The sequence below is a fragment of the Leucoraja erinacea genome, chromosome 1 (genome assembly GCF_028641065.1).
Source record: "Leucoraja erinacea ecotype New England chromosome 1, Leri_hhj_1, whole genome shotgun sequence".
Lineage (NCBI taxonomy): Eukaryota > Metazoa > Chordata > Chondrichthyes > Rajiformes > Rajidae > Leucoraja > Leucoraja erinaceus.
This window is the reverse complement of record NC_073377.1, coordinates 115606383-115628949: the sequence shown is the minus strand read 5'-3', so window position 1 is coordinate 115628949 and position 22567 is coordinate 115606383. Positions and strand designations below refer to the sequence as shown.

General features: G+C 43.8%; 1 protein-coding gene across 2 annotated transcripts in view; it reads right to left on the bottom strand.

Moving 5' to 3' along the window:
* Nucleotides 1-22567, bottom strand: part of gstcd (glutathione S-transferase, C-terminal domain containing) — a 219554-nt gene that overhangs the window by 49589 nt on the left and 147398 nt on the right. For both annotated transcript variants that reach the window (XM_055641751.1, XM_055641758.1), the window contains one exon: nucleotides 703-818. In XM_055641751.1, the coding sequence (XP_055497726.1) occupies nucleotides 703-818 (116 nt within the window). The remainder of the gene's footprint in view (nucleotides 1-702; nucleotides 819-22567) is intronic.

Genomic DNA, 22567 nt, shown 5'->3' with positions numbered 1-22567 from the left:
TATATAACTGTAGATAAATCCTTTCTGCAGGAGATCACACTCAGTGCTGTGATCATAGTCCACAGCTCAATCACATCATGGCTGATCGGTTCCATGACTCCACTTATCTTTGCTCCAGATTCCTTGGTAAATTTATCAGATTTAAAATAAAATTATTTATGCTTTTAAACTACGGGGCTTTAGGCATGAACGTACATGCTTGAAAGCCACTATGTCACCCAAACCACCAAAAAATTATCAGAGTTTTTCATATGTATTTCTATATGCTTTTTAAGACAAAACTTTCAACATAATCTTATCTGACTACTATACTATGGACAAAACATTCAAATGTAATGCACAAAATATATAACCATGAACATAATAATTAAAATAAATGAACTTAAAATATAATGCCTTTTAAAATCTCTGGTTGCTAATTTTCAGCCAGCAAACGACTCCTGCTTTAAAGTAGCAAATGGCTGCAGCTAACTTGCACATAGCAAGCTCCCAGTATGTTAACAACCTGATCATCTATTTCGGAGATGTTGATTGAATAATAAAACGCAAAGTGATGCAGGATGGTTATGATGTCCACCCATGAACCTAGGGTGTTAGTTAAATATCTTAGTGGACAAGGTGGGTTGAATAGCTTGTTTCCATGCTGCATAACTCTACGAATCAATGCAACTTAAAGTTAGCAAAGATTTTTAAATTGCCTACCCCGCCACTGCAGAAATCAACAATCGTATCACCAGGCTTGGCCAATTTTGTCACAATGGAGATTATGTTGTCCAACTGTTGCTGCTTCCTCAGAGCACGTTCAGGGGAGAGCATTCCTGTAAGAACAAGTCAATGGCAAAATAGAAATCTATCAATGTAAAAATCAGACATACTTTCAGTCAGCAGGTGCCATATATTTTCTGCTTTGCAGTCACTGTTGTAACGTACAGATAGGCTGATAAACGTGAGTTGGCTTTGTACTTTCCAGTCGGTTAAACTCTCAATCAGCATGGAACGTATTTAAGGCTTGGCAACAAATAGTTTCAAGGAAATCTCTTGCATAATAAAAATTTGGATAATCAATTTCAACATTTGAGCCACTTTGAAAAAAAAAATGTATATTCATATTTAATGACTTGCAAAATCAAATCAAATATTTTACAGATATCCATCCCCATAATTTCATGAAATGAAAAACAAAATTTTGTGATGTTAAATTAAGTTGAATTAAATTAAATTAAATTGATTTGATTTATGCATTTGTGCCACTTCTGGCACTTCTGGCATCATGATGGATCCATACTTCAGCTCCATCAACCTGCTTTTCTTCACAGCTCGAGATACTCAGATTTAGATCAGTTTATTGCCATGTAGACTAATCTGAATCTGTCACATACACCAGGTTGTAATGAAATTTTTTGTTCACACAATGTTCACAGAGTAAACAGTATGCATAAAGTAATGATGAATAAATACAATGAATGCAAAACAGACAAATAGTGCAATATTGTAGTGCAATCCAAAGTAGTGCAAAAAATATGAAGGTCAATGAGAGAATAACCAAATGAGGTAAAATTAAGAGTAAGAGTGCTGTGGCAGCACTTCTGAGAAGTTGGGATGTAATGTTAAAATTGAGCTGACTGGGCCAATTTCAGGTGTAGTTTGATAGCAACAGTGGGGAAGAAGCAGAATTTGCTTAAGTCTGGAAGTGGACCGGCTCTGCAGAAGGTATTTTCTCCTGGAGAAAGTAGGCACGGGGACATACATGAGAATGGGACCAGGGGGGAACTTCTTTACTCAGAGAGTGGTACAATGCAGTCCAGGTTTGATCATAAAAATAAAATGCCAGCGCTTCCGACGGACTGCGAATGGCCTGTTTCCGTGCTTAAGATTCCATCTACACCTGGCCACAAGCTGCCAGCCTTCGGCAAGGCCCACCAGCATAATCAAGGCCACTCACATAATCAAGACACTCCCTCTTCTCCCCTCTCCCATCAGGCAAGAGGTGCAGACGTGTGAAAACGCACACCTCCAGATTCAGGGACAGTATTTTCCAGCTGAACCATCCTCTCACAAATAAGAGATAAGTCCTGACCTACCATCTACTTAATTGGAGACCATCAGACTGTGTTTCAATGGACTTTTCTGTACTTTGTCTTGCACTAAATGTTGTTCCCTTTATCCTAGAGCAGCACACGGTAGTCTTTCTGCTGACTGGTTAGCACGGACACAAAAAAGCTTTTCACTATACCTCGGTACATGTGACCATGAACTAAACTCTGAACTGGATGCAAACGGGTGATGAGCCTGCCATGGACCACTCTACAGGTTGAGGCGGTCAACAGCAGAGCAACTGCATATTAGGCTGTGATGCATCCCGTCAGAATATTGTAGTCTGCAGTGCCATCTGTAGAAGTTCAAGTGAATCCCCATGGACACGTCAAATGTACTGAGACGCCCTAAAAAAGTAAACATGCTGATGTGCCTCTTTGACCACTGCATCAGTGTGCAGGGACTTGTTTAGGTTGCCAGTGATATGGGCACTGGGAATATGAAACTGTCAACTATTTCTACAGCAGCTTAGATGGTGAGCATAGAGTTATGTTCAATTCTTCATAACCTCCAACCTCCCGCCGCCCCTGCCACACCCTTCACCATTTGATGGTCAGCATATTTGCTATATCGACCTGCAATTTTATGAAGTGATTTTTTTCAATGCTTTAATAAGAGAATAAACAATGCACGTGACTCAGTACTGTTGGTGACAAGTGGATTGTGGCTTTTAATGCGATCATATTTTCCTCGCTGTGTAGATTTTCATGCTGAAATACTGATGTGGATACAGACGTTAATCTAGAATATGTCTTCTTAACTTTCAAGTCAACGCACCTAAACTTCTTATATGAATTATTGCAACTCACACTTTACAACATTCCACTGGAGTGGAGTGATCTCCACCCACCAATCTTTTGCACACACCACCAACCCCCGTCCCTGCCAACACCAGTCTAATGATCTTGCCTCGACCCTGGTATTTTGGCATGATTTATTTTTACATTGATTCCACCTGGAAGAGACTGGAGTCTCTTTCGCATATGTATAACTCTGTGGAAGAATTATTCTGCAGTTAGAGCTCACTTGAAATGCACTGATTTGTTGATTTATTGAGTTCAATAACACAGTCCTTGTTCAGTAACTTGCCTCACATGCGCATGATTATGATATGATGGGGTGAAACTGATAATATAGAGTTGGAAGGGACATGCAAACAAAATAAGAATCAGCGGTCACCCAGTCATTAAATGACATTTGTCCCTTTCCAAATTTTGAGACCTCCAAAATGTAACTTCACCCACATGGTGAAGGGATAGGACAGGGGCAAGAGGAGTGGGGGTGTAGTGGGGGCGGGGGGAGAGGTGACTGTGAAGCGGAACAAGGAGGAGGGGAATCTTTCAGGTAGTAAAGATTTTACCTTAACAAAATTAACTTATCTTTGATGTGCCTGCCTGGCAGTGTAAAGCAAACTGGTTCCTTGAGTAACAGTTAATTTCACCATGAAAGGTACTGATGCATCTGTTGTTTACAGGTCCACTACCGATTTTCCGGCACCCTTGATTCCAGAGCCTTTCTGGATTATCCATTTCTCCAGACCATCAGAGGTCACGGCCTCCGTGAGGAGTCCAACGGTACAGGTGAGGAGTTGAGATACCAATCCGCAAATTCGGCCTTGGAAGTAAGCTATGGGAACAGATCTGCCAGCTCCGGCTGGGCCGGACTTCCAGATCCCTGGCCACAAGGGGAAAATTCCACCCACCGATCGGCTGCAGAAGTCCTGATGAGGTCAAGATCAGACACCTCACCCGGCCTTTTCGGGGGGGATTTTAAGTGCACTCTTGTAATTTTGGCTGGATTAAAGGAGGTGCCAGACCACTAGTTACCGGAAAATCAATGGTGGACTGCATATGTTAAAGTTCCACTATTAACCTTACATTATATATTGTTCCACATCAAGAACAACTTGTATTTATAAAGCACTTTAAACTCAGTGACAAGATGCATTATTTTTTGACAGGAATATTAGCAAATTAAATTTGACACCAAACTACTTCAGTTGAAAATCCAAAATAAATACTAATGCAGGAAATCTGGAAAGAAAAACAGAAAATGCCAGAAACACTCATAAGGTCAGGCAGCATCTGCATAAAATAAAGCAAAATTACTTGTTTCAAGTCAAAAATCTGTCATCAGAACTGGAAACAGAAACTACTGGATGTGAACAGCTCTGATGACCAATCTTTGACATGAAACATTAACTCTGTTTCTCGGCAGATGTGTTTGACCTGCTAAGTGTTTCCAGCATTTTCTGCTTTTAGTTTAAGTATGTATTTTGACTCCCAAGCAAATATTTGCCTAGCGAGAGATTGGAATTAAGGAGTGAGATGCAGTAAAGAGGCAGAAAATATTTTTGCATGTTATCTTGACATGAGTAAGTTGGATTATTGTCATACATTTACACACAGTGTTCTGGAGATGTATCCTGTTCTTGGTTTGTAATACCTATCATATTCTGGGCAAAGAAGTAACATGTGTATAGTTTTAGTTATAGTTTAGTTTATTCTCACGTGTACCGAGTGAAAGTTTTGCTTGCGTGCCCACCAGTCAACGGAAAGACAATACATGATTATAATCAAGTCATTCACAGTGTACAGATACATGATAAGGGAATTCGCGTGAATAACGTTCCGATCAAATATAGACCATGTCTCCAATGAGGTGGATGGTAGCTCAGGACTGCTCTCTAGTTGTTAGTAAGATGGTTCAGTTGCCTGATCCAGTGTAGTATAGTGTATAGTACTACATAGAACACTTACTTATATACATGTACTACACCAAGTGCAGACCCGTTGGGTCTGTTCCCCCAACATGCGGTTGGGGGGGGGAGGCGGCATGCAGCGTCACACACACTAACTATCCCCCCCCCCCCCCCCCGCACTCACGCTAATTACCCCCCTTATATGGTATTAATGTTATTCATTTGCTCCTTTTACCACATAACCACCCTATCTACTGACGCATAGCCCCCAACTTGCAGTCACATCTATAGGGGGGGGGGGGGGGGGGGGGGGTTAGGGTAGAGAGTGAGGGCAGAGAGAGAAGGGGCAGAGACAGAGCCAGAGACAGAGACACAGAGGGAAGGGCAAGAGGGATAGGGGGGTGGAGAGGAGGAGAAGAGGGGAGGGTGGATGAGGGGGGAAAGGTGGGGGAGGAGGGGAGGAGAGAGAGAAGGTGAGAGTGAGGGGGAGAGAGAGGGGGTGCTGAGAGGGGGGGTGAGGGGGAGAGGTGGGGAGCAGGGAGGGGGAGAGGGGAAGAGGGCAGAGGGTTTAGGGGAGGGAGGGAGGGAGGGAGAGGGGGGAGGGGAAGGGAGGAGGAGGGAGAGAGAAGGAGGAGGGGGCGGGGGAAGGAGAGGGGAGGGGGGGGGGGGGAGGAGGAGGGGGGGGGGAGGAGAGGGGGGGAGGAGAGGGGGAGGGGGAGAGGGGGGGAGGGGCGAGGGGGGCGAGGAGGAGAGGGGGGAGGGGGGAGGGAGGAGGAGGAGGGGGGGGGAGGGAGGAGGAGAGGGGGGGGGGGGAGAGGGGGGGAGAGGAGGAGGGGGGGAGGGTGGGGAGGAGGAGGGGGGAGGAGGAGGGGGGGGGAGGAGGGGGGGGAGGGAGGAGGAGGGGGAAGGAGGATAGGGGGGGGAGGAGAGGGGGGGGGGGGAGAGGAGGGGGGGGAGGAGGGGAGGGGGCGAGAGTGGGGGGAGAGAACCACAGGAGGGGGAGGGGGGAGAGGGAGAGAGGGGAGGGAGAGAGGGAGAGAGAGAGAGAGAGGGGGGGGGAGAGAGGGAGAGAGGGAGTGAGGGAGAGGTGGGGGGGGGGGAGAAAGGGGGAGGGAGATTGGGAGGGGGGAGAGGGGGGGTGAGAGGAGAGGAGAGAGAGGGGGGGGGGAGAGGAGAGGAGGGTGATGGGGAGACGGGGGGAGAGGGGGGGTGGAAGAGGAGAGGGGGGGCGAGGAGAGGGGGGGGCGAGGAGAGGGGGGAGAGGAGATGGGGAGAGAGAGAGGGGGGAGGAGAGAGAGAGAGGGAGGGGGGGAGGGAGAGAGAGAGAGAGAGAGAGAGAGAGAGAGAGAGAGAGAGAGAGAGAGAGAGAGAGAGAGAGAGAGAGGGGGGAGAGAGAGAGGGAGAGAGAGAGGGAGAGAGAGAGAGAGAGGGAGAAAGGAGAGACAGGGGGAGAGAGAGAGAGAAAGAGAGAGAGGGATAGGGAGAGAGAGATGTGGGGAGAGAGAGGGGAGAGAGAGAGGGTGCCTTTTTGCTTCAAAGTGGTGACATTTGTTACGTGTCATTCAGAGCTCTGATTGAGGCACACCACTTGCAGAGTGATTGAGGCACACCACTTGCAGAGACTGATTGAGGCACGCCACTTCCTGGTTTTATAGTTCCCTCCCCCTCCCTCCAGCAGGGGCAGCAGAGAGAATGGGGAATTTTGTAAAAACATTAATATTTCTGCCATTTTTCATCGACGGGACAAATCCTCGGCACACATGCAGCGGAGGGGGGCTCTGAGCAAGGTGGCCAAAAATGACGACCGTAGGTGGCGGCGTTCTCTCAGAAATCGCAGCACAGATGGCCAAAACCAGTCAAGAACAGGCTTTTAGTAATATAGAAGATTACCGAGTGTATAGGTTGGCATAGACTATAGACAATAGACAATAGATGCAGGAGTAGGCCATTCGGCCCATCGAGCCAGCACCGCCATTCAATGTGATCATGGATGATCATCCCCATTCCTGCCTTCTCCTTAGGCAACCAATTGTTCTTATGCAGTTCTTTGGGATTGAGGATGACACTTCCACCCTGGTTCAGTGGCTAAAAAGGCCAACAAGGGAATCATAGGCTCTTCCACAGACGGTAGGTAGTTTGTGAGGTGGTCCTCTCATTCCACCACGCGCATGACCTCCACACGTTTTGAGATTTTCAATGCCATCCTGAAAGCTCCTTCTCCAGGTTGAGAAATCTTGGGCCTGATGTTCCCAGGAGTCAGCGAGGATTTTGCATTTCTTCAAGGAAGTTTCAAGCACATCCTTGAATCTTCTTCTCCATCTAATAATCGTCTCCCATGAAAGTGCTTGAAATAGAGAGACTGTTTCGGTAGTTTGATGTCAGGCATGCGAGTGACATGGTCAGTCCCACGTAGCCAGATGACTAGAAAGTAGTATGTGTAGGAAGGAACCCCAGATGCCGGTTTAAACCGAAGATAGAAACAAAAAGCTGGAGTAACGCAGCGGGACTCAGCCTGGTTTGGCAACTCGACGGAATGAAGAAGATTGCCAGTCTTGACTACATTTAATTTTAGTTTTAGAGATACAGCGCGGAAACAGGCCCTTCGGCCCACCAAGACCACACAGCCCTCTCTTGACTTCTTGACTTTGGACTTCTTGAGTACTGCGGCTTCAATGCTGTGGATTTAGGTTGCGAGAGGATTCTAATCAGTGATTTTGAAGATCGTAGCAAAATGCTTTAAATGTTTAAATGTCTGAAGAAGGGATTCGACCCGAAACATTGCCTATTTCCTTCGCTCACCCGCTGAGTTTCTCCAGCATTTTTGTCTACCTTTGATTTTCCAGCATCTGCAGTTCCTTCTTAAACATTAAATATTTAAAACTTGTTTTGGTTGAAATGCTGAGACAAAGGGACACATTTTCCTACAATTAGCACTTAAGGTAAAGACTGAAAATAGTTGCGACTATTTATTGTGTTTTGCTTCTGAAACTTGGAATAAGTAAACAATAAGCACCCTGTATCTATCTGCACATTCTGTTCACATTATCCAGGGCACGTTTCAATTCCAAAATTTATAGCCATAATCAAGAATAAGAACTTATCTAAAAATGCCAGATTAGCTCCTTCCCTTTCATGTTTGACTAAGTATTGGGATCAAATTTAGTCTTCACCGTCTCTCTATCCCTGCTATCATTGTAAGGTGTTGTGTTTCTGAGCTGTCAACAGTGAATCTAGGTGTGACTGTCGTCAAAGAGCTCCAGTTACTCTGATGCCCTGTACTGTGAACTGTTGTCAAACCATAATGAGAGGTTTACATTTCTTCCTGCTTTTTAAATGCTTGGCTGAGAGATTTAGGTCTGATGCAATTAATTATTTTCTCTATCAAGCCTATTGATAACACAGAAGAACAGGAGTTCAACGCAGACACAATAATGTATACGACATCAGGTTCATTGATGTTGATTTTCCAGTCACAAACACTATATATCATTAATAAAATTTGCATAAAGAAGCATTTTAGTTTAGTTTCGTGATACTGCGCGGAAACAGGCCCTTCGGCCCACCGAGTCCGCACCACCAACGATCCCCGCACATTAACACCATCCTATGCACACTAGGGACAATTTACACTTACACCAAGCCAATTATCCAACAAACCTGTATGTCTTTGGAATGTGGGAGGGAACCGAAGATCTCGGTGAAAACCCACCCAGTCACAGGAAGAACATACAGGCGGCACCGGTGATCAGGAATGAACTTGAGTTTCTGGTGCTGTCAGGCAGCAACTCTACCACTGCGTTACATTTGTGAACATTGTCAGTGTTATACCATTGGCCAAAAAAGACAGAAGGTGCTGGAATAATTCAGGTGGTCAGGCAGTGTCACTGAAGAACATATCTAAATGACATTTTGGGTCAGAGCCCTTCTTCAGACTCCTTATACTATTGGCACCATAGTCTATCTTTATCTGCATTAGAAGGGAAACACTGTGGTTAAGCCTTTAGGTTTAGTTTTCGTTTAATTCAGAGATGTAGCCTGGAAATAGGTCCTTCAGCACACCAAATCCACATCGACCAATAATCACTATCTTACACCCGAGGGACAATTTTATAGACGCCAATTAACCTACAAACTGGCACGTCTTTGGAATGTGGGAGGAAACCGGAGCACCGACAAGAAGGATGTACCAGGGCATCTCAGGCATGCCGTGATCATGACCATGTTCAAGGTGACAAGCAAACTACGTTGACGACAGAGGAGTTTCACTGCTGTCTGCCGCATAGAGTCAGCTTCAGCATACTTCTCAATTGATACTTCCCAGTGCCAAGCAGCTGCTCCATGGATAACAGGGGGATTCCATCCATTCAGAGGTACAATTGGCATGATCAACACTGTTACAACTTCAAAAAGGATGCAGGAAGCAGAACCAGGAAGCCTGCATGGCCCTCTTTGACCTCACAAAAGCCTTTGACTCCATCCCATGGGAGGGATTGCGGAACACACTCCTCAAATTTGGCTGCACAAGAAATTATAGAGCAGGACGATGAAATGACGCACTGTGAAACCTGTCCCATTGGTTTCAATTTGGCTGAGAAGAAGATGTGTAGAGTTTAGTTTATTGTCACATGTACGGTGAAAAGCTTTTCTTGCTAGCTAACCAGTCAGCGGAAAAACAATACATGATTACAATTGGACCGTCGACAGTGTACAGATACATGATAACGGGAATAAAGGGCCTGTTCCTTTTTCGGCAACTTTTTCGGCGACTGCCGGCACCCGCCATGGGTCGCTGAAAATTTTCAACAAGTTGAAAATTCAGCGGCAACCACAAAGACGCCACGACTCTTTGGGTGACTAGAAGACTACTCATGACCATATAGGCGACACCCTGGCGACAAGTAGTCGCCCAAAGAGTCGTAACCTTGTTCTGGTCGCCACTGAATTTTGAACATGTTGAAATTTTTCGGCGACCTGTAACGACCTATGACGACCTATTAACGTGAATAATGTTTAGTGCAAGATAAAGTCAGTAAAGTCTGATCAAAGATAGTCGTATTTCATAGTTCATTGTCTTCCATTCTCCATGCTCTAACAGAACGTTGAACTCGATAAATAAATAAAATAAAACAATACAAGAGAGGAAGCTATGATCAAGCTAAAGCCTGCATTACGTACCAGCTGTAAAAGATTCAAAGAACCAAGATGTTATTATTGGTATTCTGGCCAAAATGTATTCCTCAGTCGACATAAAATCAGATTGGTGTGGTATTTGGTCATTGACACATTGAGTTGGGAGATTGCAACCTTCCCGTGGTCCACCCTGTTTCGACTAATGCAATCAACCCGACGTGCACAAACAAGATCAAATAGAACAAGTTGATCTACAACTTTATGCTGTGCCCGCCATACGCACGAAGAAGAAGAATGACACATTGTTGGAAAACCAAATAGTACCACAAATCCTACCTTACAACTATAGACTTAACAAAGCACTACATTGCCTGCAAACCTTTTTGTGACATTCTGAAATGCTCATGAGAGGCCCTTTGTGAATGGAACTATTATTTCTCTTTAATAGCACTTTTTACTATTTTATGAAACCGGCACCTCTGACAGTTTAACAATCCCTCAGCACTGCATTAGGATGTCAACTGACATTTTTGGTGCCCGTGGGACAAGAAAACAGAACCCATGAAGCAATTGTGCTGACAACTGAACCTCTGACGAGCAAAGTAAGTCTGTTTTTATCTCAGCAGAATGGCCACAAAATTTTCATTTCAGCATATAGGTGCTTAAATGCTTCTGCAATCTATAAAATCCCAAAGGGCTTCATAGACAAATAGTTTTTGAAGTGTTCTTCGATTGTTTTCCCTGGAACACCGGATAATGAGGGGATTCAGGAAACAGGCCCTTCGGCCCACTGAGTCGATACCGACCAGCAACCCCCACACATTAACATTACCCTGCACACACTAGGGACAATTTTTACAAATTTTATACCAAGCCAATTAACCTACAAACCTGTACGTCTTCAGAGTGTGGGAGGAAACCGAAGATCTTGGAGAAAACCTACGCTGTCACAGGGTGAACGAACAAACCCCATACAGAGAGCACCCGTAGTTGGCATCAAATCCGTGACTCTGGCGCTGAAAGCGCTATCAGGCAGCAACTCTACTGCTGTGCCACCGTGCCACCCTATGAGTGCCACCATAGCAATCTGTGGATTTTTGCATACTCACTTGGACTTCAATTTGTTAATTGGACCCATGCACTTACCTCAGAGATGAAGCAACATTCCATCTCTCCAGGACCATGAATCTTTGAATAGCTTTCTCAAGTAACAGACAATGGAAGTATGGTTTTTGTTTAATTTTAAGCAAAGGTAGATATATACATCGTAAGCAAGGGGTAAAAGGTGAGGTGTCGATAATCAAATCAGCCAACATTAAGTGTAAAGTTGGCTGAAAACATGACTGGCTTACTGCTGCTTGGATATTTAGTCTGAGACCTGAGTGAGCCATTTGACCATTTTGCTGGAAACATAAAGAAGATGTGACCGGAAGTCACCTTGCCTGGATCGTGTTGTGAAGGGAGGTGTGGAAGCAGACATTTTAATAACTTTAACAATTACGCAAGCACACAGGGAATGGGGGAATATACTGTAGATCAAGTGCAAGCAGAATTTAACACAGCCATCGTGGCTGAAGGGTATGTTCCTGTGCTGCACTGTTCTATGTGCTATGCTTCCCTCTCCCTCAGTACAAATTGTTTGAGAGAAGTAGATCTGGATATTCTCACTCCTGCATTTTTCCTTATCAGGCTTTTAATTTTTTTTACCTTTAGCTTTTCATTAGACCTGGCATTTTTCAGTTTCATTAAAAAAAATGTTTAATGTTAATTTATCATAGAACATTGAAACATATCCTTTTAATGTATTATAGGTCCTCCCCAGCTTATGAATGCCTGACATGTATAACCTGTACACGTAAGCGCGCATCTGGGAGACAGGTGGGATGGACTTGCTAGCTCTAGTGGGGCTGCAGGTATCTTCTGCCAGTTGGGAGCTTGTTTCACAGATGCAATTCTGACTTGCAAACTGTTTGGGTTGTGAACAATTCTCAGGAATGGAACACGGCGTATACTTGGGCATGACCTGTGCGGACTTAGAAACAATTAAAATATAAGGCAAATAACATTTAAACCACTGATATTATAACAGGTGATGACTTTAATTGAAAACATTGATTGTGCAGTCTGAGTTTGGTTTCACGGGCCAAAGGTTCTCAGGTGTTGGATAATCAAATGACTTGGCCATCCCAACATCGCCAATTGAGACTAAGCAAGGCCTCAATGTAGGACATAATGTTCTGGGAGACAGCACTGACGTTGGACTGCTTATCCTTCCTGTGAAATTGGAGGATTTGGTGGTGGTGGAATTTGGTGGTATTTTGACAAAGCACTCTGGCACAGCGGTAGAGTTGCTGCATAAAAGCACCAGGGACCTGGGTTCGATCCTGACTGCGGGTGTTGTCTGTATAGTGTTTGCACGTTATCCCCGTGACCACGTGGGCTTTCCCCGGGTGCTCCGGTTTCTTCCCACACACTAAAGATGTACAGGTTTTTAGGCTAACTAATGTGTAGCACGGACTCGGTGGGCAGAAGGGCTATCTCTATGCTATCTCTAAACTAAACAAAACTAAATGCCTTCAGATGTCTACTATAGCTACTCCAGATATCAGAAACATATAGGAGGGAGGGATCATTGTTATCCAGAAGACTGTGTGCCATGTGCAGATCTGAGATCTTTATCTTCAGGTATATTTTACTTCAACTGTCCAAAGGTGGTGCTTGATGCATCAAAGGTGGTGTGAAATGTTATCATTGATATCTACCTTTACCAAGAGGTGCTTCTCAAGATAATGGATGTGGTCCACAATTTCCAGGGTTTTGCCTTGAACCTTTATTCTCAGAGGACAATGAGATGTAATGGGTTAGATTGGTGTTGGATTTGTGGACACTGAGAGTGAGGCTGCCCCTTTCTTGTGCATTGGTGAATGAATTGGCAGACTTGAGCATGGCATGTGAACATGCGTTTGTACAAGTATTGGCTTCGTACTGGAGCTTAACTACTAAGATTCAGGTGACCTGGGTTCTGTAGTAGAGATGCTGTCGGTTGAAGTTTCCCATCTCTGTAAACTGTGGGCCATCTGAGAGGTCAAACCAATCAATCCTCTGAAATCCTGTTAAGCTGGAGAGAGTGCAGAGGAGATTTATAAGGACATTGCCAGGATGTAAGCTGTGAAACAGGACCTAGGACCTGGGCAGGCTAGGGTTTTATTCCTTGCATCGCAGGAAGGTGTGGAGGTGTAAAAGATCATGAGGGGAATTGATAGGGTAATTGCACAGAGTCTTATACCCAGAGTATGGGAATCAAGAACCAGGGGACATATGTTTAAAGTGAGAGGAGAAAGATTTAATACGAACAACTGAGAGGCAAGTTTTTCACACAGAGGGTATTGGGTATATGGAATGAGCTGCCAGAGCAGGTAGTTGCGGCAGGTACTATAACAACATTTGAAAGGCATTAGACAGGTACACGGATAGAATAGGTTTAAAGAGATACAAGCCAAACGGCGGCAGATGGGACTAATGTAGGTGGGGCATCTTGGTCAGCATGGGCAAACTGGGCTGCAGGGCCTGTTTCCATGGCTGTATGACACTATTCAGAGTGACTCAGCAGTGTCCTGCTCGTCAGAATATGCATGAGCTGCAAGCTAAACACAGCTGACATGTGAAGTCACCAAAGATAGACACAAAAAGCTGGAGTAACTCAGCGGGTTAGACAGCATAGAAACATAAAAAATAAGTGCAGGAGTAGGCCATTTGGCCCTTCGAGCCTGCACTGCCATTCAATATGATCATGGCTGATCATCTCCAGCATCTCTGGAGAAAAGGAATAGGAGATGTTTCGTCACCTCTGACCCGCTGAGTTACTCCAGCGTTTTGTGTCTATCTTCGGCTTAAACCAGCATCTGCAGTTCCTTCCTGCACATGTGAACTCATCAACTTCTATTGGGTTTAATGCTATTCAATCAGCAATGAAGCTTAGATGGAGAGATGTTCTGATTAAAAGATCACCAGTGGCTACTTCAACATTCGAAAAGAAAGAGGAGATCACACATTCAAGAAAATACCAATAAACAAATCAGTAACTGAGCTTGAAAAGTGACTCACATCTCCATAAGTATTCTTTCAGATAAATACATGGTTTAAGTTTAAATTATCAGTTCATCTTCAGTCACACAGGACTGCCTGGTTAATAAAACTCGACAGGCAGATATTAGGGAGCTCAAAAGTTGATAAAGTAAATGCAGGAGGCTGTTATAATGCCTCCATTTCCACCAGGATGATTAAAAGCTGATCTTGCTAAATTCATCAAGTTGCAACGGTATCTGTTGACAGAGTGGTGTTATGTCCAGTGAGGAAATAGTTACTGACAAAATCTTGCAACTCATGCCTATGACAGTTCATACAGAATATGGTCTGTGTACCCAGTCTGTTAGGTTAGACAAGCCCACCTCTTCAACCCTCACCCTGAACACCGGCGTTCCACAGGGCTGTGTGCTGAGCCCCCTCCTCTACTCCCTCTTCACCTATGACTGCACACCTGTACATGGTACTAACACCATCATCAAGTATGCAGATGATACAACGGTGATTGGCCTCATCAGCAACAACGATGAGTTGGCCTACAGGGAGGAGGTCCAGCACTTAGCAGCATGGTGCGCTGACAACAACCTGGTCCTTAACTCCAAGAAGACCAAGGAGCTCATTGTAGACTTCAGGAAGTCCAGAGGCGGCACGCACACCCCATCCACATTAACGGGACGGAGGTGGAACGTGTTTCTAGCTTCAGGTTCCTGGGAGTCAACATCTCCGATGACCTCTCTTGGACCCACAATACCTCAACTCTGGTCAAGAAGGCTCACCAGCGTCTCTTCTTCCTGAGGAGACTGAAGAAGGTCCATCTGTCTCCTCAGATCCTGGTGAACTTCTACCGCTGCACCATCGAGAGCATCCTTACCAACTGCATCACAGTATGGTATGGCAACTGCTCTGTCTCCGACCGGAAGGCATTGCAGAGGGTGGTGAAAATTGCCCAACGCATCACCGGTTCCTCGCTCCCCTCCATTGAGTCTGTCCAAAGCAAGCGTTGTCTGCGGAGGGCGCTCAGCATCGCCAAGGACTGCTCTCACCCCAACTATGGACTGTTTACCCTCCTACCATCTGGGAGGCGCTACATGTCTCTCCGTTGCCGAACCAGCAGGTCGAGGAACAGCTTCTTCCCGGTGGCTGTCACTCTACTCAACAACGTACCTCGGTGACTGCCAATCACCACCCCCCCCCGGACACTTATTATTATTTATTCAAATCATTTGCTATGTCGCTCTTCCAGGGAGATGCTAAATGCATTTCGTTGTCTCTGTTCTGTACACTGACAATGACAATTAAAATTTAATCTGAATCTGAATCTGAATCTGAATTACAAATCAAATGGGGCATTTACTGACAGCTCCAAAAGGGAGAGGCACAAAGGGTCTGGGGATTTTTTTACATACGTGTTACTTGACTGATGAAATGTACAAAGCTTGGGGTAGCCAATCTCCAGGTCTAGCGTGAATCATGAGCGATTCAACACTAATTTCCAGTATGTTGCCATGATCAATTCTGCTGCGTAGTGATGAGGGAAATAAAAATAATATAAATAATTGAGGAAAAAAACTTTTGATTTGAGAATTAGGAATCCTCAAACAGAGTAAAGAAGACGCCATTCATAGTCTAGATGGAGTAGGACTGAATGTGCCTGAAAAGCAATGGTAGGGAGTGTGATCTGCTGGCCTGGATGGAAGTAGGCCGGAGATCACACAAGGAAGCCTCTGGGAATAGGGAATACATTCATTACCAATCCCCTATTCCGTGCAAGTTGGCAATCCTGCAGATTCACAACTCCACGTAAAGGACATTTATACACAGTTCAGACAAAAATGCTGGAGAAACTCAGCGGGTGAGGCAGCATCTATGGAGCGAAGGAAATATTTCCTTCGCTCCATAGTTGCTGCCTCACCCGCTGAGTTTCTCCAGCATTTTTGTCTATCTTCGATTTCCCAGCATCTGCAGTTCCTTCTTAAACATTTATACACAGTTCATGTGGGTCTGGAACAACGGCTCACGGAGGATTGAGGCTTTCATGTGCTGACCATATAGACTAACAAAGATTCAGATGGTACAATGGAAAATGTGGGAAATGTACAACAGCCTATATACAAAAATACCTACTTCAACATTTCAGACTTTAAAAAAAAATATCAGAATTGCATGATGAATGTTGAAACAGCTTTGGGGCAAAAGGAAGTATTACTGCTTTGGAACTGTGTTAAAGCAGGATTGCGGTCGTGTTCTCCAGTCGCAAGACGCACAAATCAGCACTATCTGGTTAACAACAAAAAGACCCAAAGTGCTGGAGTAACCCTTTAGTGCTGAAGTATTCTCTGGAGTATTGGAGTAATCTCTGGAGAATTGGAGTGCTGGCAAATTCCCTTGTATCTGTATCATGTATCATGTATGTTTCCTTGTATCATGTATCTGTAACCTGTGGATGGCTCGATTGTAATCATGTATAGTCTTTCCATTGACTGGTTAGCATGCAACAAAAGCTTTTCACTATACCTCGGTACACATGACAATAAACTAAACTAAATTAAACTAACTCAACAGGTCAGGCAGCATCTCTGGAGAAGTTAGGTGATGTTTCGGGCTGGTACCCTTCTTCAGTTTCTTGTTTCTACACAGCACTGCCTGGTTTCCTTGTGTAAGATAACACAGAGACTGACAAACCTGATTTCAGTGCCTCATTCTCTACTGATGTGTTGCCACTTCTTGCAGCTGTCAGCATAACTCAGCAGGTGTTGACCTCTGACACCAGCCCTTAAAGACACATACCACAATGCAAGCAACATACTTCCTGCTGCTGAGAAGTGCTGCTGCTAAATTAATGGATGTCCGTGAGGCTGATGAACAATGGTGTCCGTAGAGGGCATGTTCTATATGCGTGGGATTCATAGAGATCCTCCAGGGTTACAGCCAAACAATCCTGGCTGCCTGTAACCGTGGATGATCCCCTGTAAGGATATTGAGTGCAGTATGCCAATGGGGAATCCTGCACAGGAGGTTAATAATCTCTAATGGCTCTTAATAACATCTACAGATGCAACCTAAAAAGCATACTGTTGGGTTGCATCATAACTTAGTTTGGGAACAGCTCAAAGTCCTCAAGAAATTGCAGAGACTTGTAGACATAGCCCGACCGTCAGACCAGACACCATTGATTCCAACTACACTTCACGCCTCCTCGAGGAGGCAGCCAACATAATCAAAGACTTGCCCCACACCAGTCTTTCTTTCTTCTCCCTGCTCCATTCAGTAGAAGATACAGAAGCGTGAGAGTGTGCACCACCAGATTTAGGAACAGCTGCTTCCCTTCTGCTATCAGGCTTCTGAAGGTCCTTCCATAAACTAGGGTGCAGTCCAGATTTTCCAAACTACCCCACTGCAGACAGCGGACTTTTACTCTGCAACTGTTACGCTGCAGTGCAGAGAAATTATATTCTGCATTCTGCTATTTTCACTTCGCTCTGCCCGTTTTACTTGCGTTTGGTTTGATTGTATCCAAATATAGTATCATCTTATTTGATTGAACAGCAAACAAAAGCTGTTCTCACTGTACCTCAGTGCACCTGAACCTAAACCGAAACCTAATAGCTGTGCCCACTCTTCTTGCTGATGTGGGATGAAGAAAAAATAAATGATGTCTTCTCACAATTGCCTTGGATGATTTCCCTCATCCAACAGCAAGCAGGAAATGGAGATTTGCCACAGATCTACAGCACCAGCCTAAACTGATTCTGAGGCTTGGACGTTGAAAGTGAATGTGACCGTCATGGCTAAAACAGTCCAGGACCATGAGAGGTTGCATTTGAAGTCGCAAGGGATCATTCATCTCAGTGATTGCTGGCCTTTTAAATAAAATAGTCTCAGAAAAAATGGCATTAGTAACATATGGTTATTCCATACCCTCTGTTTATTAGATCTCGTTGAACATCTCTTTGCAGATGTATTTTGATTGTTGAATTATTATTTACGTCATCTGGAGATGTTCTATCCCACAGAAATAATATGCTTGGGGTGACAGCAGAGCTACTGAAAAGTCAGGAGCCAAATTTCCAAGCCAAATTGGTAATAAAACTTCTAGTAATGTGTGCAAAATTGCTCTATTCTAAATGCCAATTTCTCACTGAAACGCACTTTTTCCTGGAATCGTGCAAAGGGTTTTTTTAGACGAGTATCTATTTAGATTTTCTGAGTCATGTCATATTTATTACAGCATTATCTATTTCACTTTTCTTTGCACCAAGGTCTTTCTTCATTTAATACTTTCTGGAATTTAGTTTAGTTTAGTTTATTGTTGTCATGTGCACCGAGATACAGAGAAAAGCTTTGTTTTGTATGATATTCAGTCATGTCATACCACACATGAGTACAATCAATATCAAGTAAAAGAATGGAACGATTGTACTAGATAATTGCAGATTCTCTTCCGAGGTAGCATGTCACCGCATTCTAGTGCCATCTTGCAATCTTCAATGTTTCGCGTCTCTGAAAATGTCAAGTTCAATCCTGGCTTAAGGAGATATGTATTGTAGTTTTTTATTTTTCCACTTCAAGGCCCAGTCACCGGCGGCATTGGATTGATGATGTGGGGGTTAGCTTGGCTCAGTGCGATGCCTTCTATTGACTATAGGTTGACTAAATGCAACATAAATAAAGGAGCCATTTAGAGTGCTCCACTGAAGAGTCAGATAACATGCGGTATTATTTCCCAGGCTTTCACTCTCAATCAAAATGGATACTGTTTAGTGGCATTGAATTCCAAGCAATGCTTCAATATGATTGCTGAATTGTTGTTGTCATGAGGAATTAGGATCTTTGTCTCGCCCCGGACCGTTCTATGCTTTTTGAAACTTATTAGACTGCAAAAATCATGCAGTCTACCTTGTCCAATCGATCACAAGCTTTGTTGTGCCTTCTCTTTTTGCCAGGGCAAGACAAAATCGGTACATTTAAAACCTATCATATCTATTCCCATGACATATGAAAACACTAATGATGGATCTGAGTTTTTGGAATAAAATACACAACCGAGTAATCCGTTGGTTCTGCATTCACTTCAGCTCTGAGTAACATAAAACATGCTGACAGGATAATGTCACTTTGGAATTGTACAAAAATGGGGAGTGGGCTGTACACAGATATTTGGAGCCCGTCCAACTGCACACTTTAGTGATATCTTATCACTAAAACTATTAAACATAAGAGACCAAAATTGAGAGTTTAAAAAAAATATATATTAATGGCCTTCCCATTCTTATTATATAAACACTTTACTGTGAAATATAGCATCTGAAGCCATATGACTGGCCCATCTCTAGAGGATATTACACCCCTCAGTACATCTTCAACTATTCTGCACCATTATTTTTCTCTATTGAACTCTTGGTACAACTGCTTTTATTTCCTTTATGTGCTTTATTGACAGGATATCATAAAAGACCCACAATATTTGAATGTAAAGGATATACACTGTATAAGACACACAGATTGCCTGCTGAGCAAAAATGCCTCAAAACCCCTTGCAGATCCTGTGCATCATGAAGAGGATCAATAACAGAATTAGGACATTCGGCCCATCAGGTCTATCATGGCTGCTCAATCCTTTCCTCTCAATCCTATTCTCTTGGACGCTCCCACTAGTGGAAACATCCTCACCATATCCACTCTATCCAGGCCTTTCACAATTTGGTAAGTCTCATTGAGGGACCCCCTCATCCTTCTGAACTCCAGCGAGTACAGGCCCATAACTGTCAAACGCTCATCATACATTAACCCAATCATCCTTGGGATAATTCTCCTAAACTGGACCCTATCCAATGCCAGCACACCTCTCCTCAGATATGGGGTCCAGAACTGCTCACAACACTCCAAATGCAGACTGAGTTATGCCCCTTTCCCACTTAGGAAACCTGAACGTAAACCTCTGGAGACTTTGTGCCCCACCCAAGGTTTCCGTGCGGTTCCCCGGAGGTTTTTGTCAGTATCCCTGCCTGCTTCCACTACCTGCAACCTTCGGCATAACAGATAACGAGTGCAATAAATCCCCAGAGCCTGCAACCCAGATTACTCAAGGAGGCGGCCCTAGAAATTGTGGATGCATTGGTGATCATTTTCCAATGTTCTCTCGTCTCTGGATCAGTTCCTGTGGACTGGAGGGTAGCTAACGTAATTCCACTTTTTAAGAAAGGAGGGAGAGAGAAAATGGGGAATTATAGACCAGTTAGCCTTACATCAGTAGTGGGAAAGATGCTGGAGTCAATTATTAAAGATGTTGCAGTAGCGCATTTGGAAAGCAGTGACAGAATCCGTCAAATCGGTCAATCGGTGGATTTATGAAGGGGACATCATGCTTGACTAATCTTCTGGAATATTTTGAGGATGTAACATGTAGACTAGATAAAGGAGAGCCAGTGAATGTGGTGTATCTGGACTTTCAAAAAGCCTTTGACAAGGTCTCACACAAGAGATAACTGTGTAAAAGTAGAGCACATGGTATTGAGGGTAGGGTATTGACATGGATAGAGAAGTGGTTGGCAGACAGGAAGCAAAGAGTAGGAATTAACGGGTCTTTTTCAGAATGGCAGGCAGTGACTAGTGGGGTGCCCCATGGCTTGGTACTGGGACCCCAGTTATTAACAATATAAATGGTTTAGACGAGGGAATTAAATGTGACATCTCCAAGTTTGTGAATGACACAAAGCTGGGTGGCAGTGTAAACTGCGAGGAGGGTGCTATGAGGCTGTAGGGTGACTTGGATAGGTTGGGTGAGTGGGCAGATGCATGGCAGATGCATGGCAGATGCAGTATAATGTGGATAAATGTGCGGTTATCCATTTTGGTGGCAAGAACAGGAAGGCAGATTATTATCTGAATGGTGTCAGATTAGGAAAAGGGGATGTTCAACGAGACCTGGGTGTACTTGTACATCAGTCACTGTAAGCATGCAGGTACAGCAGGCAGTGAAGAAAGCTAACGGCATGTCTGCCTTCATTGTGAGAGGATTTGAGTTTAGGAGCAAGGAGATCCTACTGCAGTTGTACAGGGTCCTGGTGAGACCGCACCTGGAGTAACGTGTGCCATTTTGGTCTCCTAATATGAGGAAGGGCAATATTGCTATGGAGGGAGTGCAGCGTAGGTTCTCCAGGTTAATTCCCGGGATGGCGGGACTGACATATGCTGAAAGAATGGGTCGACTGGGCTTGTATTCACTGAAATTAAGGAGGATGAGAGGATATCTTATGGAAACATATACAATTCTTAAAGGATTAGACAGGCTAGATGCAGGAAAATTGTTCCCGATGTTGGGGGAATCCAGAAATAGAGGTCACATTTTAAGAATAAGGGGTCGGCCATTTAGGGCTGAGATGAGGAAAAACCTTTTCAACCAGAGAGTTGTGAATCTGTGGAATTCTCAGCCACAGAAGGCAGTGGAGGCCAATTCACTGGATGTTTTCAAGAGAGAGATTTAGCTCTTAGGGCTAAAGGATTCAAAGGATATGGGGAAAAAGCAAGAAAAAGCAAGAATGGGGTACTGATTTTAGATGATCAGCCATGATCGTATTGAATGGCGGTGCTGACTCGAAGGGCCGAACTGTACCTCCTGTACCTATTTTTCTATGTTTCTAGCTCACAGCTAACAATGGCCTGTTTCCTTTATTATCGTTACGTTTTTTGCACATTTTACAGCCTCAGGTGATCCTAAAATGCTTAAAACCCGATTAAACACTTTTGATGAAACAAGAAACTGCAGATGCAGGTTTACTAAAAAAAAGACAAAAGTGCTGGAGTAACTCAGCCGGTCAGGCAACATCTCTGGAGAACATGAATAAGCAACATTTCTGATCTGGATCCTTCTTCAGATCAAATCTATGCCCGGCCAGATTTTAGATAACTTGACACGTGCTGTGAGACACTTTTGAATCCCACCTTCTGTCAAGTTGTGCGTTTGCTCTTTATAGAAAACTGAGACGTGCACAAATTAGAATTAAAGTACGTGGCTTTAATTATCAGTTGAATCACAATATGATCTAAATCACTTCAAAGTGGCACTGTTCTTTCAAACCTTGCTATTTGACATGTAATGGATTTATTCACTATTTAGACACATTTTAAATAGTTGACAAGCAATTTATTTTACATTATTCATAGATTTGTGGGTTCATAGAATTATACAGCATGGAAACAGGCCATTCGGCCCAACTCATCCACACTGACATAAAGATGCCTATCTGATTGTCAACACTGCATGAACCAACAAGTGATAGCATTACTGTAACCATATGAATAATTTGTAACTACATTTTTTAGACCCATGATCTGTCAAACACACCAAGAGTGCTAATTATTCATAAGATAATGAAAGAACATTTTGTGGGCTTTGAAGGTTTTTTGTGACTGTTCTTATGAGTTAACTTGCTAACACAAGGAACTCATTGCATTAGCAAGTTAACTCATAAGAGCTGTTATTTAATTAATTAAGTGACATTATTTAACTTCATTTATCCATCTTATATTGGTTGCATCATGTGTGATGACTGAAAATAA